The sequence below is a fragment of the Coloeus monedula genome (assembly GCF_965178545.1).
Source record: "Coloeus monedula genome assembly, chromosome: 1".
NCBI lineage: Eukaryota > Metazoa > Chordata > Aves > Passeriformes > Corvidae > Coloeus > Coloeus monedula.
Genome location: NC_138781.1, coordinates 59736018 through 59759171, shown reverse-complemented (window position 1 = coordinate 59759171; position 23154 = coordinate 59736018). Strand labels below are relative to the sequence as shown.

General features: G+C 39.7%; 1 protein-coding gene across 34 annotated transcripts in view; it reads right to left on the bottom strand.

Moving 5' to 3' along the window:
• Window positions 1-23154, bottom strand: part of TNS3 (tensin 3) — a 369544-nt gene that overhangs the window by 151137 nt on the left and 195253 nt on the right. For all 34 annotated transcript variants that reach the window (XM_082286390.1, XM_082286375.1, XM_082286389.1 and 31 more), the window contains 4 exons: window positions 6895-8139; window positions 1144-1322; window positions 683-800; window positions 493-576 (listed from right to left, as the gene is read on the bottom strand). In XM_082286390.1, coding sequence (XP_082142516.1) covers window positions 493-576; window positions 683-800; window positions 1144-1322; window positions 6895-8139 — 1626 coding nt within the window. The remainder of the gene's footprint in view (window positions 1-492; window positions 577-682; window positions 801-1143; window positions 1323-6894; window positions 8140-23154) is intronic.

The following is a 23154-nucleotide window of genomic DNA, read 5'->3' as shown; positions in this document are numbered from 1 at the left end:
GCCTGGAAAGATGGCAACATGGATATCACCCCTCTTTCCTCAGATGGAGACAAAACCTGCTTAAAATCACAAAGAACTCAAGTCTCCTGATAGTACTATTCTGACATCCTCAAATATTAGCAGAGACACTGTGGAACGTTGAAACCATGCAAACTGATAGAACAAGAGAAGGATAGCCTCAAACACTGAGCTGTATTTCATCTTATTTCTGTGACGCAGCTGCCTAATTGCTCCACACTGAATTTGCACAATGAATGTGAACATGGGACTCCCTGTTGGCAGTTAAAATCTGGAAGGCATTAAATATTTCTTGGACAATTCTTCATTATTCACTTCTTTTTGGTGTGATTAAAATAGGATTGCTAAAATCCATTTCTCTGACTTACACATCTAAATTCATTGTGTATATGTCCTATCTATAAACCACTGTTGTCTTAATTGCCTTCATCCACAGTTCATTTTCACATTATTTAGGAAATAGGGGTACCTTACCAGGAATGGTTCTGTACAGCTCAGATGGGCTGCTGATCTTTTGGCTGGAGGGAATCTGCTGATGACATAGTGGAGGTGCTGTAACTAGGAAAGAGGGAAAAGTGCAATAACAGCTCTTCAGTAACAGCTAAAATGTCAAAAGTGCTATTTAAATAAATAAATAGATAGGTAGAGACAGACATCTTCTTACCATATGTGATCTCTGGTGACAGGGCAAAAGCTGATGTGAATGTGACAGCTTCATTTCCATTTTTTATTGCGGAGAAGATTCCCCCATCTATTTCATCTTGGTAATGTACGACAACCATCTAAGAAAAGGCACAAAGAAGCAAAATTACGGTGTGATAATTCTCACTTAAGCCTCTGACACAGTGGGGCATTCTTCATCAAATTACATAAGGTTTCTGTAATCAGATATAATGTGATCTACAGTTCTGGCAGAGAGATCTTGGAACACTGAAAACATGCAAACACAGAATAGACAAGAGCATCCTTAAACATTGAATTGCATTTTTGAGGTAACTGCAGTTATTTGTTCTTATTGCCATGATGCAACTGCCCAATTGCTTCACATTAATTTTGGACACACAACATAAGACTTCCTACTGGCCACTTGCTTCAGTATTTAGTGAAAAATTCTTGATTGTTTACCTCCTTGGTTTTCCCTACAGCAACTGGTGATCCTGGAATTACAGCCTGGTGAGTAGCAGGAGACTTCATCCATCCACACCTGTTATATGATGGCTCCCCAGGAACATCATTGTCATACTGCCCAACACTTAACTTTCTGAGCCTTTTCCCTGTTGCATCATCATCTTGCATACCTGTTGCTGAAAACAAACATGCAAGGTGAGTAAGAAACTTTTTTCTTTCAGTTAAAACTGTTAAAACAAACTTCACTATTGTGTCTGTAGTGATTATAATCAAGAATGTTCAAACTGTTTTACAAAACCACATAGGTGGGGAAAAAATATCACTTGTAGTTAGCTTTGCTGATACCAGTGGAAAAATATTCGCAGTCAGCTTGTTTTAGAGGACTCAGTCAAGCAGCATGTTTCTTCTGATGCTCATTTTCGAAGCGATCACCCCCAGTGCCATTGGAAGAGCAAGCCAGCAGGGGCCGCTACGGGCACTCCAATGGGAAGCCTCTCTTGCCGTTTCTGACACACACAATGGTGCTTGGCAGAAAAACCATTGCTGCCGTTCAGGACTGCATTCCCTCCTCACCTCTGACCCCTCCTCCCTCCCTCTCTCCCTCTCCCCCCTCCACCCAAGCAGTTTATTTTTAGCTAAAACAGACCCTGGCCCTTATAAACTCAGTTCACTGTACACCTTTTGTGACACATAGCAATCACACTTAATCACAAAAATTAGGTATTAGTTACACACGGAAGCTGTAATCGTTTTGAGGAACAGCACAGAAAAGTAAGCTAAACCAGCAGAACGATCCAGTATATTCAAGGATATAAAGCAGCATTTGTTTCCAAAGATGTTATTGAAAGCATGTCACTAGATGCAGTTATGATTAGCAGGATTTTGTATACACGGTCATTCACTCCAAACAGCAGGGGCTTCCAGATTACTCCTGCAACAATTGCTTTTGCCACCCTTCTTAAGTCAACAGTAAGGATCCATAGAACTTACTGAGTAGTCACAAAAACAATCACATGCATAGCAACTTTTCAAATATTCCTCTATAGTCTTCATATGCAAAATGGTCTTTGAGGATTAGCTATTTCTCTTAAAAGAGCTCAGTATTCCCACAAGAATTTACTTTAATTGCTTGGTGTCATTTAAACCTTTACAATCATTTCCAACTGTATGTGTTGTTGAAGCACATCTCCTACACACCCTGATCGTGGAGCCATAACACTAGGAGTCCAAAGTGTGTACTTAATCTAAACCACCAGGAGGGCTGAATCAGTAACTTGGGTAGAGAAAGACAATAGCATACACCTTTCACACACATCGATTTCCTAATCTGAAGTAGCTGATAGAAGCTAAGGTGTACAATCCAGCATACAGCATAAGAGTCTGTGTTATAGACATTTCACCTTGATTACACCACACAATTATAGAGCATCAATGCACAAATAAGTTTCTGTATAGGAGAACAGTTTTTATTCAAGCTTGAAACAGAGACAGGGATTTTAGACTAAAATCTATGGTACTTAAGTGATTCTGCATTGACATACGTATGTATCAAGCTGAGTAACTTGCTTGATTTAAATTAAATCAATTAAAACAGGCTGCTCCAAATATTGAACGCATGTGTTTCTGTGTTCTGCCTTAGCTTGATCACATAATTCCTCATCTGCATCTAATATTTTTCTAAAGATGCAAATTGTAACATTTTAACAGTGAAAAGGTGGGGTGCACAGATGAGACATGGTTTACAATGATGGTAGGCTATAATGAAAATGGGTAAAAACCTTTCCATTGTCCACATTTATTAACAGATTCTTGCTTTTACAGTTTTGTAGGTGGAAGCAAAACATTGACTTAGCTTTCCTTCTTTACAAATAAGCATAAGCCATGTGGTAAAAGACAGCCAATTTGAGAAAATAAGTCTTACAAATATCTTTAACAGTAGACTGAGGTCATGTGTTACTAGGCATAAAAGAATATACAGAGAATGAAGTAAATGGGGAACATAAGGCTGCAGAGAAAAGCTTATATACACATCGAAATTTCTTCATGCTACAAACTTCCTGTCATTTAAAATTAAGCACTATTGCAGCACTGTGTTACTAGTAAATGGCAGCTTCATTTACTACCAGAAACTCATCTCTCCATAACTCACCTCATGTAAAAGATAAAAACTGGAAAAATCTTAATGAACAGTGCAATTATTCACCTCTGCTAAGCAACACATACAACACCAAAGGAGAGAAGAGGTCATCAGCCATTGTTCTACATGGTTCATAAAGATACATCCTAGCAAAAAGAAATTCAATGATCCAAAAATGCTAAGCACTTAACCCAAGACATCATTTCAGACAGAACCCAGAACTCTGCTGCATGGGCAGTCAGTAGTTTGTGCCATGTTGACCTATGCTAAGGATATATGTGTATAAAAACATCTAGGAAGAAGCATGAAAGGAGAGGTAGTTGCCTATCTGTGCAGAATCAGTGCACAGTGCAGAATCATATGAGCAAACAGAAGCAAGAATGCACCATAATGTACATCCCAGCTGACACACACACACATTTCATTCTTATGCACATTCTTCCAGCTTTGCAGGGCACTGGAAACATGCACATGACATTTAAGGCATATATTTTCTGCACACTCATGCAGGAAACCAGATAATTCCACCATCCTCCTGTAACACAACCCTCAAGTTAGATGCACACACACCATGCATCACATTGATCCCATTCACCTCCAGCACTGTTTGTTCCTGCTCACACAGAATCTCTCATTCATCCAATCAACCTCACTCAAACCATTCAGTCCTGATCTGCCAACTCTCTTTATCACAGGCCAATTCATTCTATTAATACACTTGTTAGGTCAAGGACTGCTTAAGTCACAGAGTATAAAGCTCCCTCTAAAACCTGACTCTGTAAGATCAGCCATTGTGAGCAACTTGTGTTGTTTTGGTTATCCATTATTAATGGATAATATAATATATATAATATATTATATATAATAATAATCTAATAATTATTATTATTCTAAAGCCATACTAATTATTTTTTTAATCTTGTTTAATTAAGAGCTATTCTAATGTTCCTGACTACTAAAGTCTTTCCTCTCTGTCTTAGGTTACAGTGCAAGATGTAACCAAAAGTATGTATTCTATCACCATCTTCATAAGCTGTTAAAACCAGGTGGGGCAGTGTTCTTTATGTCTTCCATGACACATCCCTGATAACTCCCTCCTGGGGATGCCTTCTGTTAATGGGCTATCAAGTCTCACTGCATGACTCGTAAAACTACATCATCCCACTGTGATATGCTCCACCCATGGGGAGGAACCAAGCATTCCTACCTGGATATAATCTGAGGTTTGGAACACCACAGGCAGCCTTACCTACTGGATTCCCAGAGGACAAGAGATACATAACCACACTGGACCTTCAGAGGAAGATTCTACGGGATCACCACTTCAACAGAACCACATCTGTCACTTTAACAGGACTGCAGCCACCATTTGATCGGACTGATACCACCACCCTGACCGACAGAGTGTCAGGTTGTGCTCTGACTCTGTCTGTGTTTCTGTATTATTGCATTTATTTTAAATTTCCTATTGAATTGTAGTTCTGACTTGGAATCTCTCACTGGTTTGCTTTCAAACTAGTACACTCTCTCATACTATGCCCTGATACCTCCCCTCAAATATCCAGGATTTTAAATGCTGTCTATGTATATATATTTGATTCCCTTAAATATAGAAATTCCATCATTTAATTCTTTAAAACAAATCCTCTTCCAGATCATTCCCCAAGTACAATTATTTTCACTGGTCTTTATTTACCTGACATTAAAAATGGAAGGGAAATTACAGTGACTCCTACTTCCTTTGGGACATGACCAGAATCTGTGAGAAAATTTCAAGTATCTCTTTTTAGCTTCATATATTTAAACACAGAAGTGTAAAAGGTGGCTTATTCTAAATGATCTCTTTATCCCCTTCACTAGATTTACTGTATATAAAGTGAAGAGTTCTCTCCTGTTGGGAAACGGTTAGAGGATCAGGGGCATGGGTCATTGATAGAATTATAGGATCAGTAAAAGAACTGTACAAGCAATAGGCTTGCAAGGAAAGGTTAGTGTGAGAAACTGTCTCCATGAGAAAATCCCTGTGTGAGAAACAGGCCTGAGAAACAAAAAGGGAGTTTTGAAGAGAAGCAGCTGTGCAGATAAGATGTACTGACCAGGAGAGAAGGGAGGGTGAACTCTGAATTCTTTTAATCATAACATAACTAGTAGAAGCTTGCCAATGTAGTCCAATTAGGTAGAAGCAGAAATGCGCTTTGATAAGTTTTAAGCCACTTAACAAGCTGGTATACTATATAAGTGCCTCTGGATTGCTAATAAATGGAGCTTGCTTTTATCAACCATATTGGCTGGACTGCAATTTCTTCCTCCCCCCGCCGGAGTCCACAGACCCTTTTCCAACACTCTCCTGCTGGAAAAATCTCTATTTGTCCATCAGCTAATAATTTGGAAAGATTCAAGAGAATTACAAACTAATGCCACAAAATACATATTGTGTATTGAAAATAAGCAGCGAAGCATCTCACATATATTCATAATGGATTTTTGGACTTCTTCCGTGTTCAGTTACCCTCCTAAACACAGAACTGTGATTTCACCTTCTCTACAAGAATCACCATCCTTGATCACATAGGCCTGCCCGTGAACAGACACCACACACTAGTTAGGTACATTCATCATTGAATGGTTTAGCATATCCTACTGGGCTTGAGCTGAAGCAGCTCATTTGTGTCCAGTGAGGCCATGGGCACATCTTCTGTCATGCTGGCTAATACTGAATTAAATCCTGGAGACACAAGCAAGTCTGTCATTGCACCATGACTGGAGACAAGAAGAGGAAGAAGAAGATGGAAGGAGAGAAAGGAAGGTAAGGGCGTATGTTTTGCCAGAGAAATTAGACCACATAACATTTTCAAACATGACAGTTAGACCAGAAAGAGCGTTATTTGTCATAAATTTTAGGTATACCATTAATAATAGGTTTAGTGGACTTAGCCAGAGGCAGACTACTCATCCTTTTGCAAAGCTGCTAGTTCTAGTAGTATTACTTAGACAACAGAGCCAGCAAGTGTTGTATATTTAATTCCACCAGCTGCAATCATTTCAGAGTCAGAGACAACAAACAAGCACTGTGACTTATAAATTTTTATACTGAAAACTTTCGGAAAGAGCATGTCTTGAAATATATTACTGGTAAATATTGCATTATTTGTGAAAACATTGCATAGAAATTTAATGCCAGAATCATTACACTAAATTTGAAGATAAAGTTGTTGGAACTTTTTCTCCTACTTTAAATGGAAATAATAAAAAAAAGTAATATTAAAAACGTACACCACCGATGCCTTCTAAACATGTGCCAATGTACAAATTCTGGTCCCTTATAACTTAAATTCACAGCAGAAAAAAAAATCCCAACAGATTATCTATAACAGGTAAGAACTTGCTGAACAGTATTTTTTTCAAGCAAAAAGGCAAGTATCTGCAAAACTCACTTATCTTACATCAATTTGATTCCCTATCTTGGATGATTATGTTAAGAAGGCATCAGAAATAATCCCTTGATAATCACTGTCAAAGTTTTAAGTCATGACCTGAGGGTCCTGCTATACCATGTAATGAACACACAGGTGCTAGAAAGAGCATTATTTTCAGAAAGTATTACAGCTTACCATGCCAGGAGGGATTCCTGTTTGTGACCTCTAATTTGTCATGGAAGCCAGAACTACGGTTAAGCTCTTCCACGTGTGCATCAAGGCTGGTAAAGCCATTCACTCGATTTCTGTCACTGGTGAGAGTGTTAATGTGGGTTGGGATAGGTTCAAATGTAGGGTCTAACTCCAAGATCAGCCTGTTCAATTTTTCAATGGACTGATCAATATCCAAAGTTGGAGAAGCTGGCAAGTCCCCAGAATTTTGGCCTAGATCCAGGCCATTTATGTTCCTCTGAGGCATTGGCCTTGACTTAAAAATGTCAGCACTTGCACGTTCTTCAGGTTCTGCAGCACCCAGCATGCTTCCTAGCCCTCTCTGCACAGTGTCTCTGCTGCTAAAGCCACATGTTGGGGTGCCTGGGACATGGGACTGGCTCTGGACACTGCCCAAATTCTCCACAGTGTTATGAATGCCAACCCTAATTTCATTCTCTGGGGCAAAACCATACTGGTGAGCAGTGACCATCTGCTGCTGGCATACCCAGGTCTGAGTAGAGTAGTTACTTCGTCCATAGGCTTGTGGATGGGGTAAGACAGAAGGATTCTGTTGCAATTGCTCAGTTGACTTTGGCTCAGTCTCATAGAGGGAATCCACACCAATTCCCAGGTCTGCAGAAAAAGCATTGTGATGCTCTTCCCCAACATTACTTCCAAAGCCATCTGAAAGAAGTGAGTTCTGACTGCTCTTGTGGCAACTAAAGTTCCCTAGGTGGGTGGAGTGCTGCCCTTCTGAGGAAGACAAAGTCCCAATGCTGTCCACACTGTGAAGGTCATGATTAGGCATTTCGTCATCCAGAATATCAGTCTCCCTGTCCTTCATTTTGGTGATTTCATTCACATGAACTTGAGCTGGCACTATGTGGTGAGTGGCACTGTAGTTGCTTTGAGCATCAGTCATATCCTTGGTGGTGCTGACAGAATCCTCCAGACCAAAGCCACTAAGTAGTCGGTCCAGTTCTGCCTTCTCTTGTGGGCTCAGACCCTGTTTGACTCCTGGGACAAGGCATTCCTCAGTCTTGTCTGTCCTGATGGAAACTGTGGAGTGTCCTGAATCACTACTGACAGACAGGGTGTGATCACTGTGATCAGGACTGCCTGTAACATGAACACCCTGAGAAACACCAGGGATGTTGCTGTCTGAAGAGCTCTTCTTTCTCACTTTTGCATACAGACTGCCATCAATGGGACCTTGGGTATGCAGCACTGTGGAGATAAAAGTAAAAAGGAAAGGGAGAGATAAGGAGAAGGCATCATATAAGGGCTATGACTAGTGTCGTGCCACAAGTATTATTAACACTAACGGTACTGTTTCTGCCAAACTAAATCAACTCTATAACTACAGCAAACACCAATGACATTATCTTCTTTAATTTTACAACACTTTTCTTGATGGAAATACAATATGCCATTTGTAGCTCAAGATCAAATCCTCTCTTTTTATGCTGTTTTGAATGCATGTTTATGGCTCCACAAACTCTTCATACTAATTTAAAGAATCCCACTATTACAGCACTAGAAATTTGAAAGATAGCTACTATGCATTCCACTCAGAGCCAGAATGGTAGAAACCTATCAGCAATACTTCCCTTAAATATATATATTCTGTAATTACTACTTCATCCATTTTTACTTGATGGTATAACTTGATGGTATAACTATACTACAAAGAATCATTTTCTCCTTTTCTTGGTGGCGCAAGGAAAAGACAAGCTTTTAATTGGAACTGCAGTCCTTGGAATATACATAAACACTCTTCACAAAGGAATGCATGAGTAAATGTTAAGAGTATGACATTTCTACATATGTGGAGGATCTGGTATGCATGTCATGTTTTTGCTTCAAAAAAGGACTAATGAACTTAAGTGGAAATCTCCACAGAAGTAACTATGTTTGTCTTACTCCCATCTAACACATCACACCTAACACATCAGGTTTAGGCCAACATGAGGTTAAAGTATGGCTACTGAATTTTTATCCAGTGCTGAAAATGAGCACAATTCTATTTCTTAAGAAATGTTTTAGGAATAAATATGTCTAGTGTCTGTAAAGCCAAGAAAGTAAAGTAAGTAGTTCTACTTTCAAAAGATTTAGCATTGATTTACACAAATATTTATATTAAGCAGATGTTTCTGAAAAACTTTTCCTACCCATAGTCTGAGAATAAGAAAATTAAACCATTACAATTTAGGAACAGGCAGACTTTTCTTAAAGGAACCATCAGCTACAACTGTTATAGTTTCAGAATCAAAAGCCTCATGGCAAGCCCAATGCATTTCAACATCAACTCTACCACATATTTTCAAAATATATGTAAAATGGCATCATGATTATAAACTTCAAAACTACAAAGCTTTTCTAGGCAATACCCATTTAGAAAAAGCATTATACAGAAATTGTACTCATAATGGTAATGAATTCATTGGTTTTTATAATGGCAAGAAAATTGGTCTGGTTAGAAAAAGTTTTCATTATGGGACACATTGACAAGGTTCCATCAATTAATATACTTACATACTGTCCTGGGTTGCAGTGTATTCTATTACCATCCTCATGAGCTGTTGAAATCAGGCGGGGCAGTGTTTCCTTGCCTCCTCTCCCCAGACTATCTTCTGTTAATGGCCCATCATTGTCCTGCTGCATGACTCAGAGATAACTCCCTCCGGAATATCTTCTGTTAATGAGCCTAATCAACACTTGGCCTCATGACTCATTACTCCATTGTGAGATGCTCCACCCAGAGGGAGGAACCAAGCATTCCATCCTGGATATAATCTGAGATGCTGAACACCAGAAATTACCCTTTCCACTGGATTTCCAGAGGACAGGAGCTACACAGCCACCACTGGACTTTCTGAGGAAGAGCAGACCCTTTTACTACAGGATCACCACTTCAGAGGACGGCAGCCACCATTCTATCAGACTGCTACCACCACCCTGCCTAACAGGGACTCAGGTTGTATCTTGACTCTGTCAGTTTGAACCAGTGTTTTCTTTTAGATTTTTTTTCCTTTTCTTTAATTTCCCCATTAAATTGTCATTCTGACTTGGTGCCTCCCACTGGTTTGTTTTCAAACTAGTACACATACTAAAGGTTATATGATAATCTTAATAGATTTTACCTAAACTAAAGCACAATCTTTTACTTTCTAAGGACTAGGAACTATCATTTGTCTGATGTTGATTTTAAAAACAGCACATGCAAAACACCAAAATACTCCTTTTCAGAAAAAGTTATCAGACTGAGCAAAAAGGAAAGCAGCTCCCCTTGCTCTAAAATTTCTCTGTGGATCAAGTTTGATGTGTAAATTCCATGGTGAAAAGGGCTGCTATGCATGAGGTTGAATATCTGTATACAGATAGTTAAAAATAATATTTATGAAAAAATAGGTATCAAAAATACAGCCAACAGACAGTTTCTCAGGCTCTTTCATGCTGTGATTTCTCATAAGCTCTCACTACCTTCTAGGACAATGAAGCATACCTGGTGTTTCATGTGGAAGTATTTTATACAGTTACCACAATAAATTGCAAAATTTTAAAACAAAAAACCCAACCAGAACTAGGAGTAACTGTTGGGTGGATTTTTTTATTGTATGCTTAGTTTTGAGTTTAAAAACTAAAAAACAATAAAAACCCAGCTTTGATTGGAACAGTTGTATATCCTGACACAACATAAACTTGAAAAAGTTACAGGTCTGAACTGGAATGCAGTGAAGTAAATACAGAACTATTAAATTTGAGCTATTACAAAGTCTTCCTGTCTGACTGTTCTGTTACTCAGAACTAGGTTCTGTGCTGTAAACATGCTAGTCAGCTTAAAGACTGTAGTGGGTTGACCTTGGCTCTTATGCCAGGTGCCCACCAAGCCACTCTATCACTTCCTTTCCCAGCAGGACACCAGAGAGGAAAAATAGGATGGAAAACACCTAGTAGGCTGAGATAAGGCAGTTTATTAAAGCAAGAAAAAAAGTGAAGGTTTGCACACACTTAAGCAAAGGAGAAAAAAAAAAAAATCTCTTCTTCCCAGCAGAGAGTAATGTTCATCCACTTCCCAGAAAGTAGGACTTCAGCACACAGAGCGGATGCTCCAGAAGGCAAACACTGTAAAATAACAAATTCCCCTCTTCCTCCTCCCTCCCTTAGCTTTTATATCTGAGCTGACATCATATGGTCGGGAATATCCCTTTGGTTAATTTGGGTCAGCTATTTTAGCCTAGTTGTGTTCCCTCCCAGTATACTGCCCATACATCACAGCCCACTTGATGGGAGGAGGGGAGGAGAGCATGTTAAAGAGACAACACTGATGCTGTGCCAGTGCTGCTCAGCAGTAGACAAAACACTGGTGTGTTATCAACACCTTTCCAGCTACAAATGCAAAGCACAGCATTGTGAGGGCTGCTAAGGGAAAATGAACTCCAGCTCAGCCAGATCAAATAAAATACCTCACTCCAGATCAAGCATTCTAGCATGCAGATCTGGTTCTCCTTGCGGAAATGACAAGTACAAAAAAACTGTCCAGTTCTCAAGTACAGCCATGGAAGCAATGGAAAACCTTTGTGTATCTCCCTCCCTTAGCCCTCCCAGTATCATCACATAGTACCATGCAAGCATAGTGGCAGAAGTACAGACAAGAAGACAGATATACTGACAGTGGACTACTGACCCAAGGGTCTCGCACATGTGCGCTCTGTAGATTCAGAGATAACCCTGTCCAGTACTTCTTCCACTAATACAAAATTACCAAATTTATTCTACATCTTGCTTGGAATGTTAGGCAACCCCAAATGTTTGGGGGTCTTCCAGCTGTGAACTGTAAAGCTTCCACTCCGAAGAAGAGACACAAGTACAGTTTACTGAAAATTTCATTTAGAAAAAAAAAAAAAAAAACAGAACAGCAAAACCCACAAACAGAAAATTACGTATTGCATTTATGTGTTAGTACAAACCTTAGCCTTAAACTACTTCTCAGACAGCTTTTAAGTTAGTTTAAAAGTATCTTTCCTGGTCAACCAAAATTTTATTTATTCCATATCTATCTGTGCCCAAGATTGTTATTGTCTCTTTAAGACCCAGAACCATGGCTGGAAACAGGGCCAGGGGTTGCCAGGGTTTCTTTAAAAAGTCAGAGCACCCAAGCCAGGTTCTCTTTTGCCTGGTGGCTTTTGCTCAAGGTAAAGGCTCCACTTCGTCAAAGGTTGTTTCAGGCAGGTTTTTCTGGGCTCACAAAAATAACAACTCATAAATCTGAATTTCACAATCAGAAACTGTTTCAGAGTGAATTTTACAAACTCTGTCATCAGCACAAAGCCTGAGCCAGTCCCAGGGCTGGGCCACCCCACGTCAGTGTGGGCAGACCATTTTAGGAAAAAAGACATCAATGCTGAAAGTCTGGTCCACTACCAAGTTTCAAAAATCCCTAAAGCAATTTCTTGAAATAATGGCTTCCCAAACAGAGGTCTCATTGATCACAAGCAGGATGGTGAGCCTGACAGACATTACTTTTGATATTTATGCTAGAACTTTAGGAGCCATATTATGGCTCTACAAGTGAAGTGAGAAACAGAAGAGTTAGGGATCTGCTGATTTTTGGCTCTAAATTTAAATAGCAATACAATTATTATTAGATTTCACAAGGAAACAATTGTGATTGTGGGTCAAAACAATTTTACTTGCAACTAGACAATTTGCTTTAATAGACAGCTGCCTTTTCAGGAAACAAATAATACCATTCTGCTTTATAAACAGATAAGAAACAATTAAACTCACAGCTAAACAAAAACCCAGCTGCTCCTCAGGAGTCTGGATATTTAAACTTGCAGCTTCTAATAGTGAAAATAAAATGCATATTGCACATAACAAAATTATTTTCTGATTTGCACAGTTGTAGGAAATCATCCTTAGATTAATTTGGAGTTTTTAATTTTAACTACCATCATACAATATATCATAGAATGGTGTGGGTTGCAAGGGACCTTAAACATCATCTAGTTCCAACCCCCCTGCCATGGGCAGAAACATCTTTCACTAGACCAGGTTGCTCAAAGCCCCATCCAACATGGCCTTGAGCACTTCTAGGGATGGGGCATCCACAGTTTCTCTGGGCTGCCTCTTACAGTGTCTCTCTACCCTCTATTTATTCTTTATATCTCATCTAAATCTCTCCTCTTTCAGTTTAAAGCCTGTCCGGTCACTACATGGTCTTGTAAATAACCTCTCTCCATCTTTCTTGTGGGCTCCCTTCAGGTACTGGAAGGCTGCAATTAGGTCATCCCTCTTTTCCTTTCTCATTTCCAGACTGAACAAACCCAGTTCTGTCAGCCTTTCCTCACAGGAGATAAGGAAATCCATCCATCCTTGCAACGAACTTGGTGGCCTCCTCCGGTCTTTCTTCCTGGGGACCCCATAGCTGTATGCAGCACTGCAGGTGGGATCTCGCCAGGGTGGAGGGGGTGAATCACTTCCCTCACCCTGCTGCCTGTGCTGTTTTTGATGCAGCCCGGACACCTGTGGCTTTCTGGGCTGCAAGTGCACATTGCTGGATCTTGTCCAGCCTCTCAACCACCAGCACCCCCAAGTCCTTCTCAGCAGGGCTGTTCTTGATCTGTTCATCACCTAGCTTGTACTGATACTGGGGGATGCCCCAACCCAGGTGCAGCACCTTGCACTTGGTCTTATTAAACTATAAACTATATATATAAAAACTATGAATATATGCAAGTATAAATATATAAAAGATATATATATATATGTGTGGTTTGTTTGTTCATAAAACTAGGACAAATAAACTATTCAAATACTACAAATCTACAAAATACAAGGGTTTGTAGTTGGTCTTCTCTTATATAACATCTTTATTTCGTATTCTACCTTTTTCTTATACATAATTTTAGAATACCTCTGCACTAAGACTTTCAGACTTCTCTTTACTCTGGTCTTCATGTATGTTTTTTCCCAAAAAAGGTGATAATCAACTTAATTGTAAAAGCAAAGCTATGCATATAGGAGGGGAACATTTTGACAAAAGAAAATGAGAAAATACAACAGCAGTGCAACATTTTATTCTGTACACCTTGCTAAGTAATGGTACCGCAAAGGCCTTACAAATTCAATACCTCATCTCCATGCACAATTCAATCCCTGCTCTCATTTTATCCAATGTGGGAGTAACACAGCTGTCAAAAAACAAGATCACAACAGAGGTGACCTAAGTAATGCTGGAATTTAATTAACCAAACCGAAGGGGCCCACTTTCTTTCAACTTGACCACTTTTCTTGGGAGCTGTTTCAACTCTCTGAACTGCCCAGGCTGAAGCCCAACAACATTTCCATACTGAATCTGAATACCTGAAAAACCCCCACACACACCCAGTATCAGGGACTCTCTTATAACTGAAAATCTCAGAGCAAAGGGTATGGGTGTATTTTCACCCCTATACCTGATACACAAAGAGCAACTTACTTAAAAATTAGGACATGAAATACTAACGCATACCAAATTTAGTGGCATCCTTCCAAGCCTGTGTTTTCCCAGCACTTCTCTCCTTGAAATCCAAATACCCAAAGGCAGGCTTGTGAGTTAAAAATATTTCAGTCTTTAAGCCTTTTGACTTGTCCCCACAGTTACCCACTGTCCACCCACCACTTGGGAAAACGCACACAAATGAAAGCCAGCTAGGTAAACTCATACACCACAAATTCAGCAAGAGCTGTTCTGATGCAGTCCACCTGAATAAAAGATGATTGCAAATACACAACCTTTTTCAAACTGTACCCTTGTTCATGTTGCAGCAGGAAACATTACAGAAGATCTGGATTATCTTTTATCAACCTCATAAATAAATACTTTTACCTTCAGGCAAACCTGGACAAGTCCTGAGCTGCATTCTTTTGAAGTTAAATCTTTTTATGTGTGCTTGTCTTTTCCTTTCTCCCTCTAACAATGACAGGCCTTCATCCCTTACAAACTCTTCCTGTATAACTCCTATAAAATCCATAGAGAAATATATGTGGTTTGTATTTCCAGCTCTTGAACCAAAATGAAGCTACTCACCTCCTTACTAGGCATGACCAGGAATTTTCTGCAGAAGTCAATCACTGGCTTATTTACGTCAACTAATATTCTCTAAGCAAAGCTCTGCACATAGGAAAACCAAAGTTAGGGCAAATCCCCAAGCTTAAAAAGGCCAGAAATGTCTCTAACTCCTGCTGTTTGAGCTGCAGTCACTGTTTCTGCTCCTGGAGGTAAGTAGTCTTGCTAAAGACTTGTGAGACTTGTATCAGCCAGAAAAAGCAACTGAAAATCTAAGCACAAGGGAGAAGCCAGAGGAGACAATCATTTTCAAGGAAATCTGAACTATTGCAGCCAAGGAGGAGTGGAAACATGTTGGCTGGAAAGGTAGTTCAGTCTACAAGCTATTCCCTTACAGTGGTTCTTTTCAGAGTCTGTTTCAATATCCAAAACAAAGCTGAGTGAATTTCAGTCTCTAGATCACTGACATAATTTTTCCTAAAATAAACAGCTGCTAGAAAAAGTTGTTCTCCTGCCCTGACCAATCAGGCTGGACACTCGTCCACATCTTCAAGAATTCGTCTATTAACGCAGTTCTCAGGCAGGAAAAGCTTTCTGGAAGTCCTGTAGCAGTAACACTTACTTTTATTTAGCAGCTGCTGTTCTCAAGCTCCCAGATCCCAGAATGCTTTACCTTCTCTGTCTCTGGAATGAATCACCTCAAACTAGGGGAAGTGAACCTCTTAGTTCCTCCTTTAGTAACAGCTGTATCTCACCACAGAGCAGACCATAAACATGTGCTCTAAACATTATTCCAAATGTACATATGCATCACCACCAGACAGCTGGGCCCCTGGACAATGTTCATTTTCTATTTCAGGTACTGTCAGCACTTTAATCACTTCTCAGTTGAACAAAGAATGAAAGTGGCTCTTGTATCCCCAAAATACATCTACCTGTTCATTGTTTATGTAGGAGTTAAAAGTTAAGTTCAAACCTAATGCAGAAAGTACATATTTTTTGGTTCAAGTGTTGCTGTTCTTGCAAATCAGTTAATGGTCGCACATGAAACAAGTCAGGACTCTGATAAAAGACACAAAGCACACAACACAAACTATGCTGGCAGTACTCTTCCAGAACCAGGGAACTGGCTCTCTCCTTTGGGATGACGCAGAATTGCTTTTAAATTGGAAACATCCCACATTTGCCTCAAAGATATGAAAAGAAAAAAAGTATATTAAAAACTCTTGATGCAAATTGATGAGTCTCACTTAAGATGCAAATTTAGTTTTAATCTCCCTGCATTTTGGTTCTCTGTGAGGAAAAAATGCCTGCTGTTTTCCTTGCTTCAATTACAGGCCTCTTTTGCTCCTTCATAAGCCTGAACTGCATGCACTTGCTGGTGATTTTGGACCATTAACACTCAGCATGCTTGAATACAGGCTGAGGCTCAACACTAACACCTGCACTTAGCTAGATTACCAGAAGAAACACAGACAACATAATAGCATCACTGCATGAATTAACTTATCCTATGGATAAGTTTACCTGCAACAGATTCATTCAGACAGGTCACCATGTTGCTTAAATTTTATTGTCCTAGATATAGACCAATGTGGTGCTCTTGGTTGTTGGGGTTTTAGAAGTTCTCCTATTTTCTCTTCTCTTAAAGAATTTTCCCCATATAGGTTGCCAGGGGGACAAATTACTGGGTGCTTAAGAAAAACAAAAGACCTGGGCACAGGGGGAGGGGTCCATCTGGCTACTCTCTTTCACCTGGGTTTTCTTGTGTAGAGTGGGGGATACCACGAGATTTAAACTGGGAAAAAGGGGTTGGGTACAGCTCCTGGCTGGCTGGTGTTCTTGGCAGAGGGAGAGGAGGGCTCCCATCTTTGTGGAGGGAGTTTGTCGCTGCTGGAGGCTTCTGCTTTCAGCTGCCTTCCTTCTACCATGAGTGGAGCTTGCTCACTGGAGCGGCTGTTGCACTGGGACTCTAATACCCCACCTTACTAAAAGAGGGACCTTTTCACCATCTGCTTGGGTGCCTCAGGGAAAACCCCGGGATCCCAAGCCTGCCTTTCCCTTCCCGCTGGGGAGCCGGGCTGCAGCTGCCCTGCTCCCACCATTGCTTCGAGCCTTTGCTACTCCGTAGCTCTGCACACCCTGCCTTCTGAGACATCCCAGGGCTCCTACCGCAGCTCCAGAGTTCAATACATCTTGTCTGCCACCCGGTATTTGTGCTCATCCCTGCTGTTCCCGAGGGTCCGGCCGGACACCGGGATCAGGTGCCCAGGGGGTTTGTGAAGCCTTTGTTCCATCCCTCCCTGGGATCCCAGGCCACCAGTGGCGCGTGCTGCCTGAGATCTCTCCGGAGCGCCCCCTGCAGCCGCGGGGGAACCATCGCACCTGCCCTGCTCACCGGGAGCCGCCAGCGCCCCTGCCGGCTGCAAGCAGAACTGCACCCAAGGGGAAAGGGCCTGACAGCCGAGAAGGCTGGGACTGGGTTTGTGTTTGCTGTTACTGCCATAGTTATTGCTGTTTGTTTGCCTTGTTATACATACATATATATATATATATATATATATATATATATATATATATATATATAAGCAAAGAACTGTTATTCCTATTCCTCATATCTTTGCCTGAAAGTCCCTCAATTTCAAAATTATAATAATTCAGAGGCAAGGGGGTTGCGTTTTCCATTTCAAGGGAGGCTTCTGCCTTCCTTGGCAGACACCTGTCTTTTAAACCAAGACACTGGTGGTGCTTCATCACAAGAATGCTTTGGGATAACCACTGGTTAAACCTATCCATGGATGTGTTTAGAAAGATGTTCTCTAACCATATCACTCAAACGGTTTTGCTTCCTCTGTTATCAGTACCAGGCTTTCTGGGATGCATCACCTTTTTGCAGTACTAGGTACTTCTGGCTATGTGCACATTCCCACATCTGAGGGTAACTGGATTACTGGGTGTGCCAGTCTCATTCACTTCAGATATAGATTTAAATTCTGTAAGCAAGGCTACAATATACACCTCTTCAAATTTTTTATGCTGACTGATGCAAGTGCAGATGGTACCTGGACTGATGCAGAGTGGCAGAAAAGGGTCATGTAAATGAACCAATCACAATGAACTGATCCAAAATTTTGGGGAAAACATATGGATTGTGAATCCATATCATCTTAGAACCTGGTATTGCTGTTTTGTGGTGCTTTCTACAATTTGGAGACCTAGAACTGCATTTAATGCAACTCTCAAACAGTGACATAAAAAGTAGGTCCTGATTTAGTAAATTGGTACAAGGCTGTGAGATCAATTTCTGGTTCATAAACATTCATCTGGAAATCCTTTAATATGTTTTTTAAGAGTTTTTAGAAAAATTATTATTTGAGGGTAACAGAATTTAACTAGAAAGGAAGGAAAAAGGTATGAAGTCATCTACCACTTTTTTCCTTAACCTGACCCAAGCAAATGCTGATATTCATATATGCCTTGCATTTTAAACAAAACTAGTTTCCAACATGAAAGAGCAGTACCTAAGTCATCAGGAAACTGTTTGGTTTGCTAGGTTTCTCAAGTCTGTGAATATAATAAAAATAAAGGAGGCTGAAGAAAACAAGGCATGTTACCACAAAAACAAAAAGTGAACAAACACTATGAAAGGAGAACAACTGATGGGATTGTTTTTAGCAAAATGCTAACAAGCAGAACACACAGAAACATGAGGTCCTTAAATCTTGAATCTTTTGAGAAGCAGAAAAGGGGACATCCAAGACACCACAGAACCTTTATCTGTGCAAAGGTTAAGATTAATTTCCCAGACAAAAGGATCACATTTGTATTTCAGTGTTTTTACAGGTACACTGGAGCAAGAAAAAACCTGCTTAACAAAGTACAAGCTTGTAGACCAGAGGCTGGCTGCTGTTCAGCCAGTATGGAACACGGGAACAGTCAGCCAGCACAGACTCATCCTTAGAATACTACTGAAATTTATCATTCCACTTTTACCCACCTGAGATCAAAAGAAAATAATACCTGTTCCATTATCCAAAAAGAATACACTGATACATTTACAACTGTCATCCAATATACAGAAGCTATTGTGTCATTTTGATTATACTTCTGCAAACTTTTCTCAGTTATTTTAAGCAAAGACTTAACTTGAAGTACCTTGTGCTTTGATAACCAGCAAAAGAACAATATAACATCACAGTACAGAAACATTGCCACAAGTACAAAACACTAAGTAAAGTTTAAGGGTATTTCAAAGTCACCAAACTATGTGAAACTATCTCCCTTCATTCCTATCAAAAAACAAAGCCCATCTTCAGGAACACTTCAGTAATTTGCAAGTGCATATTCCACATGCTGACGTTCAGAACTCATGACTATTCTTTCTAACAGCTGAAACAGCACACACACCATGAATCATGGCATTTCTCTTACTACACTGCTAGGCTTTCAGCAAAAATTAGTTATGGTCATTAAATATAAAGCAGCAGAAAAACACTGATGACTCTACATGGTTGCTGAAAACTGTACAGAACCACAGTGAAAAGGCTTAAAGTGGCTGTCTAAAAGGTCAACCTAATGAATTTACTCCTTTTTTTAAGTATGGACCATGTAGTTCCACAGTATTGCCATTTGTAATAAAATTGCTCCACCACTCTATGGCACAAAAAATTGATCTTCAGGTGTTTCTAAGCAAGTACACATATCAAAAAGGGAAGTTCAGGCACACATATGTTTAGCAGAACTCTTTGATTTTCCAACTCACTAATTGAACTTAAAGGATTTTGCACTGGGACTCAAAAGACTTGTAATTTATTTTCAAGTAATAGAGCAATAGTAGAAGCAATATGGGGTAACCGTATATGATAATAATTATAGTATTTACTTCTTGTCAAAAAAAATTGAAGATGATTTACACACATTCAATACAAGCATATACTAACATAAAAAATTATGTGTATTTGGTGGAAAATTTATGCTGTACCTAAATGACTTAAGAACAAAAGCTCTTCATACAAAGAATATTTTATGCATATTTACTGAAAGGAACACAGGGAATAGCCTGACACCAAAAAACTTCAGATGAACTTCAGAAGTCTACCAAGTTTCTTAAATGGGTAACAGTTTAGGCAATGTTCTTCAAGGTTCAGAATAAGATAGAGAAAAACAGTATCTAGCCCATACTACTCGACAGAGAGAGCTCACCGCTCTGGGCCATCTCAGAAACTGGACAGATCCTTCTGCCTGGGACTCCAGGAGCAGAGAAAATATAAACAGTGTGAAAGAGCTGTAGTAATGCAGCTCTCTCCTTACACAGCTGGAGAAAGTGTGTCCACAGTAAGAAATAAGATTGGGTTCTGACAAAAAAACTTCCCTCTGCTTACTGAAAGTTGCCTCCATCTGTGCAGTCTGGAAGGAGTTTGAACTAGTGCTCTTCTTCAGCATTTAGATTCTGCCGATGTTTGACAGCAGAATCTAGAGGAGGTATGATAAAAATGCAGGCAGACCTGCAGTCTACCCCATCTCTCACTTTCCTCTTATTGTTTAGCAGTATGATCCAAAGCTTTCCGATATCCGGGGAAATCTTTTCGAAGAACTTAGGCTTTAAACAGGAGGGATAACAGACAAATATTTAACACTTAATAAGTGAAACTACTGGAGCAGGGATAGAAATGCCCAGGACAGCTTTCTGGCATCCATACATGGGTAACAAATTGTACTACCTTTAGCAAAGCTTCCCTTACCACAAAAAAACAAGCAAAGCACTAGAGCTGACTATGCTAAAGGCTGTTAATGTTATTTGTACAGCTAAAATTCTTCTGTTGGTCACTTAAAAAAATATAATCTCCTGGTTTGGAGGAATTTATTTAACCACAATTTACTATCATATGTGCCTGTGGTCTACAGTGCTAAAAGAACACTTACAGAGTATTAAGCTTCACTCTGTACAGACTATTGAATATAACAGGCACCTCTTCAAAATTCAGACATTAAAATCTAAAGTTGTGGGACTCAGGAGGGTTAGTCTTTTATTATACACTTTTCCAAAGTCAAGAAAAAAATCCACCACCACATATATGAGGTGGTTGTGCATATACTAACACCATCTTGGAAACACATGCAAGGAGATAAAAGATTTCTCTACATATCACTATTTGCAGAAGATGCTATCTGCAGAAACTTTTCCAGGAAAAGTCCTCAGTTCTTCAGTATCTGTTGTATGTATTCAACGGCAGAAACTTAACACGTTGTTTAATTAACCAGTCTCTGACACTGAAAAAAATGGACAGTTACAGGATAGTCCAAATAAATCCCAGCATGATAAATTTGCTGAAAGAGCCATCCTTCAAAAAACAGTACTTGTCATAGAACCAAGCCTTCCTAACCAAAGCACCTTCATAACAAAAAACCACATTTTGAACAAGCTGTAACCAAAAACTAATGAGGCTTTTCTAATCAACAGAACATGCTTGTCAATGGGGAGAAAAGGGTGAATACCACAAAATCCTTATCTTATAAAGGGCGTGTTGCAGTGGCCAACTGAAACAACCAAGCAAGACCAAGAGAGTCACTGGAAAGAAGTCTAGCAAAAAAAGGAAAGGTACATTATATTAAAAGACCAGCAAAAGGGCAGAAATTACACCCAATCAGAACAATATGATTACTTCAGGATTCACCAGAAAAAGGATTGCTATTGCTTCATGGTAGCCTAGAAAACCCAAGAATCTCCCATGAATTTTATGCTGTCTCTTGTTCTGTAAGTCTTCCCAGAGATTTGTCATTTGGCAATCATAATGAATTTGGTATCTTAACTCAAGCTCATTCATGCACATGCAATGGTTCTATGATCTCTTACATCAGATATAAATGGCATCATGACTGATAATGCCCTCTATTCACGTTTCCTTTGTTTACTAGAGTAAACACATATATATGACACATAAGGTAGTTCAGTGTATGCATGCTTTGGTACAGACACAGAGTGGGGACCTAATTGCTTCTCCTTCTGGTCTTAGGAAAGTCACAGAACAAACAAGAGCCAAATCCTAATTTGTACTAAGGCATTTTGGATTGTTTCTTCCTTACACTTTTAATCTCTGATGCTGCCATGCTAATTTTACTCCCGAGCAATTAAGATGTTAAAATATATCCAGTACCTATAACATCAAGGTTATTTTTCCTTGTCTAATGAAGCTAAACAGGTGGGATGCCCTATTGCCTTCAAAAGAAGGAGGAAGAGTTGTCCAGGAAGCAGATGCAGGGAAGGACAACACCTGTGGCAGAGGCTTGCCTCTTTGAACTTTTTATTCAACCTGGTATAGTAAACAGGTTGTAAGACTGGGTGAGGAGGCTTCTCCTGTTGTATCTGTACATGGGAAGAGATACTGATTTGGACATCAGTGTTTAAATTAACAACATTAACAACCATAGCTTGTAGCTGATGTGACTAAGAAACAGGCACATACTAAAAGATAAATACAAACCTGCTGAAAAAAAACATAAACTGGGCAAAGATAGACTTGGTTGAAAAAGCAGTGTTATATGGCCCCTAAGATAATGCTACTCACAGTCCCATCTGTTACCTTCCTCCTATTTTCTACTGCCTGAATCTACCATGCTGAAGAGAGATCTTTTGCACAGTCTTATGAACGTAGAACTGCAGAGTTAAATGTACCATAAACTACATTAATATCTATTAAACCACTGAAATTGTACCCTATGGTCTTTGGGTTAAAAGTGTAATGAAAGCTTTTGATAAAGGGCTAGTGAATAAATCCTTGGGATAACAACACTGCCTATCACTGAGACAGAAATAAATTGGAGGATATTAAAATGAATTTTTTCTTTTAAAAGCAAGAAATTGGCTCTGCAGTATCTTGGAGTATTTGACAGGTGCAACCTGTGCTTCAGATAAACCTGTGCACTGTTACAAACATTGATACCAAGGGCTGTGGAGGCAAGGGTGCCCAGAAATGGAAGTACAGGTAGTGAGAGGCAGGAGGCTCATGGAAAAAATCCAGGGGCCTAGGGAACCCTGGTTCTAATCTCTTTTTGTCTTCAAACATAAGACTTTAAATATTTAGGTGAGGTGTAACTCTTCCTCCTTGGCTCTTAGCATTTTGGGGGAGATTCTCTTTTTATCTGTAAGTTTAAACTCAGCAAAACTGACAAATGGTACCTAATGAAATCAC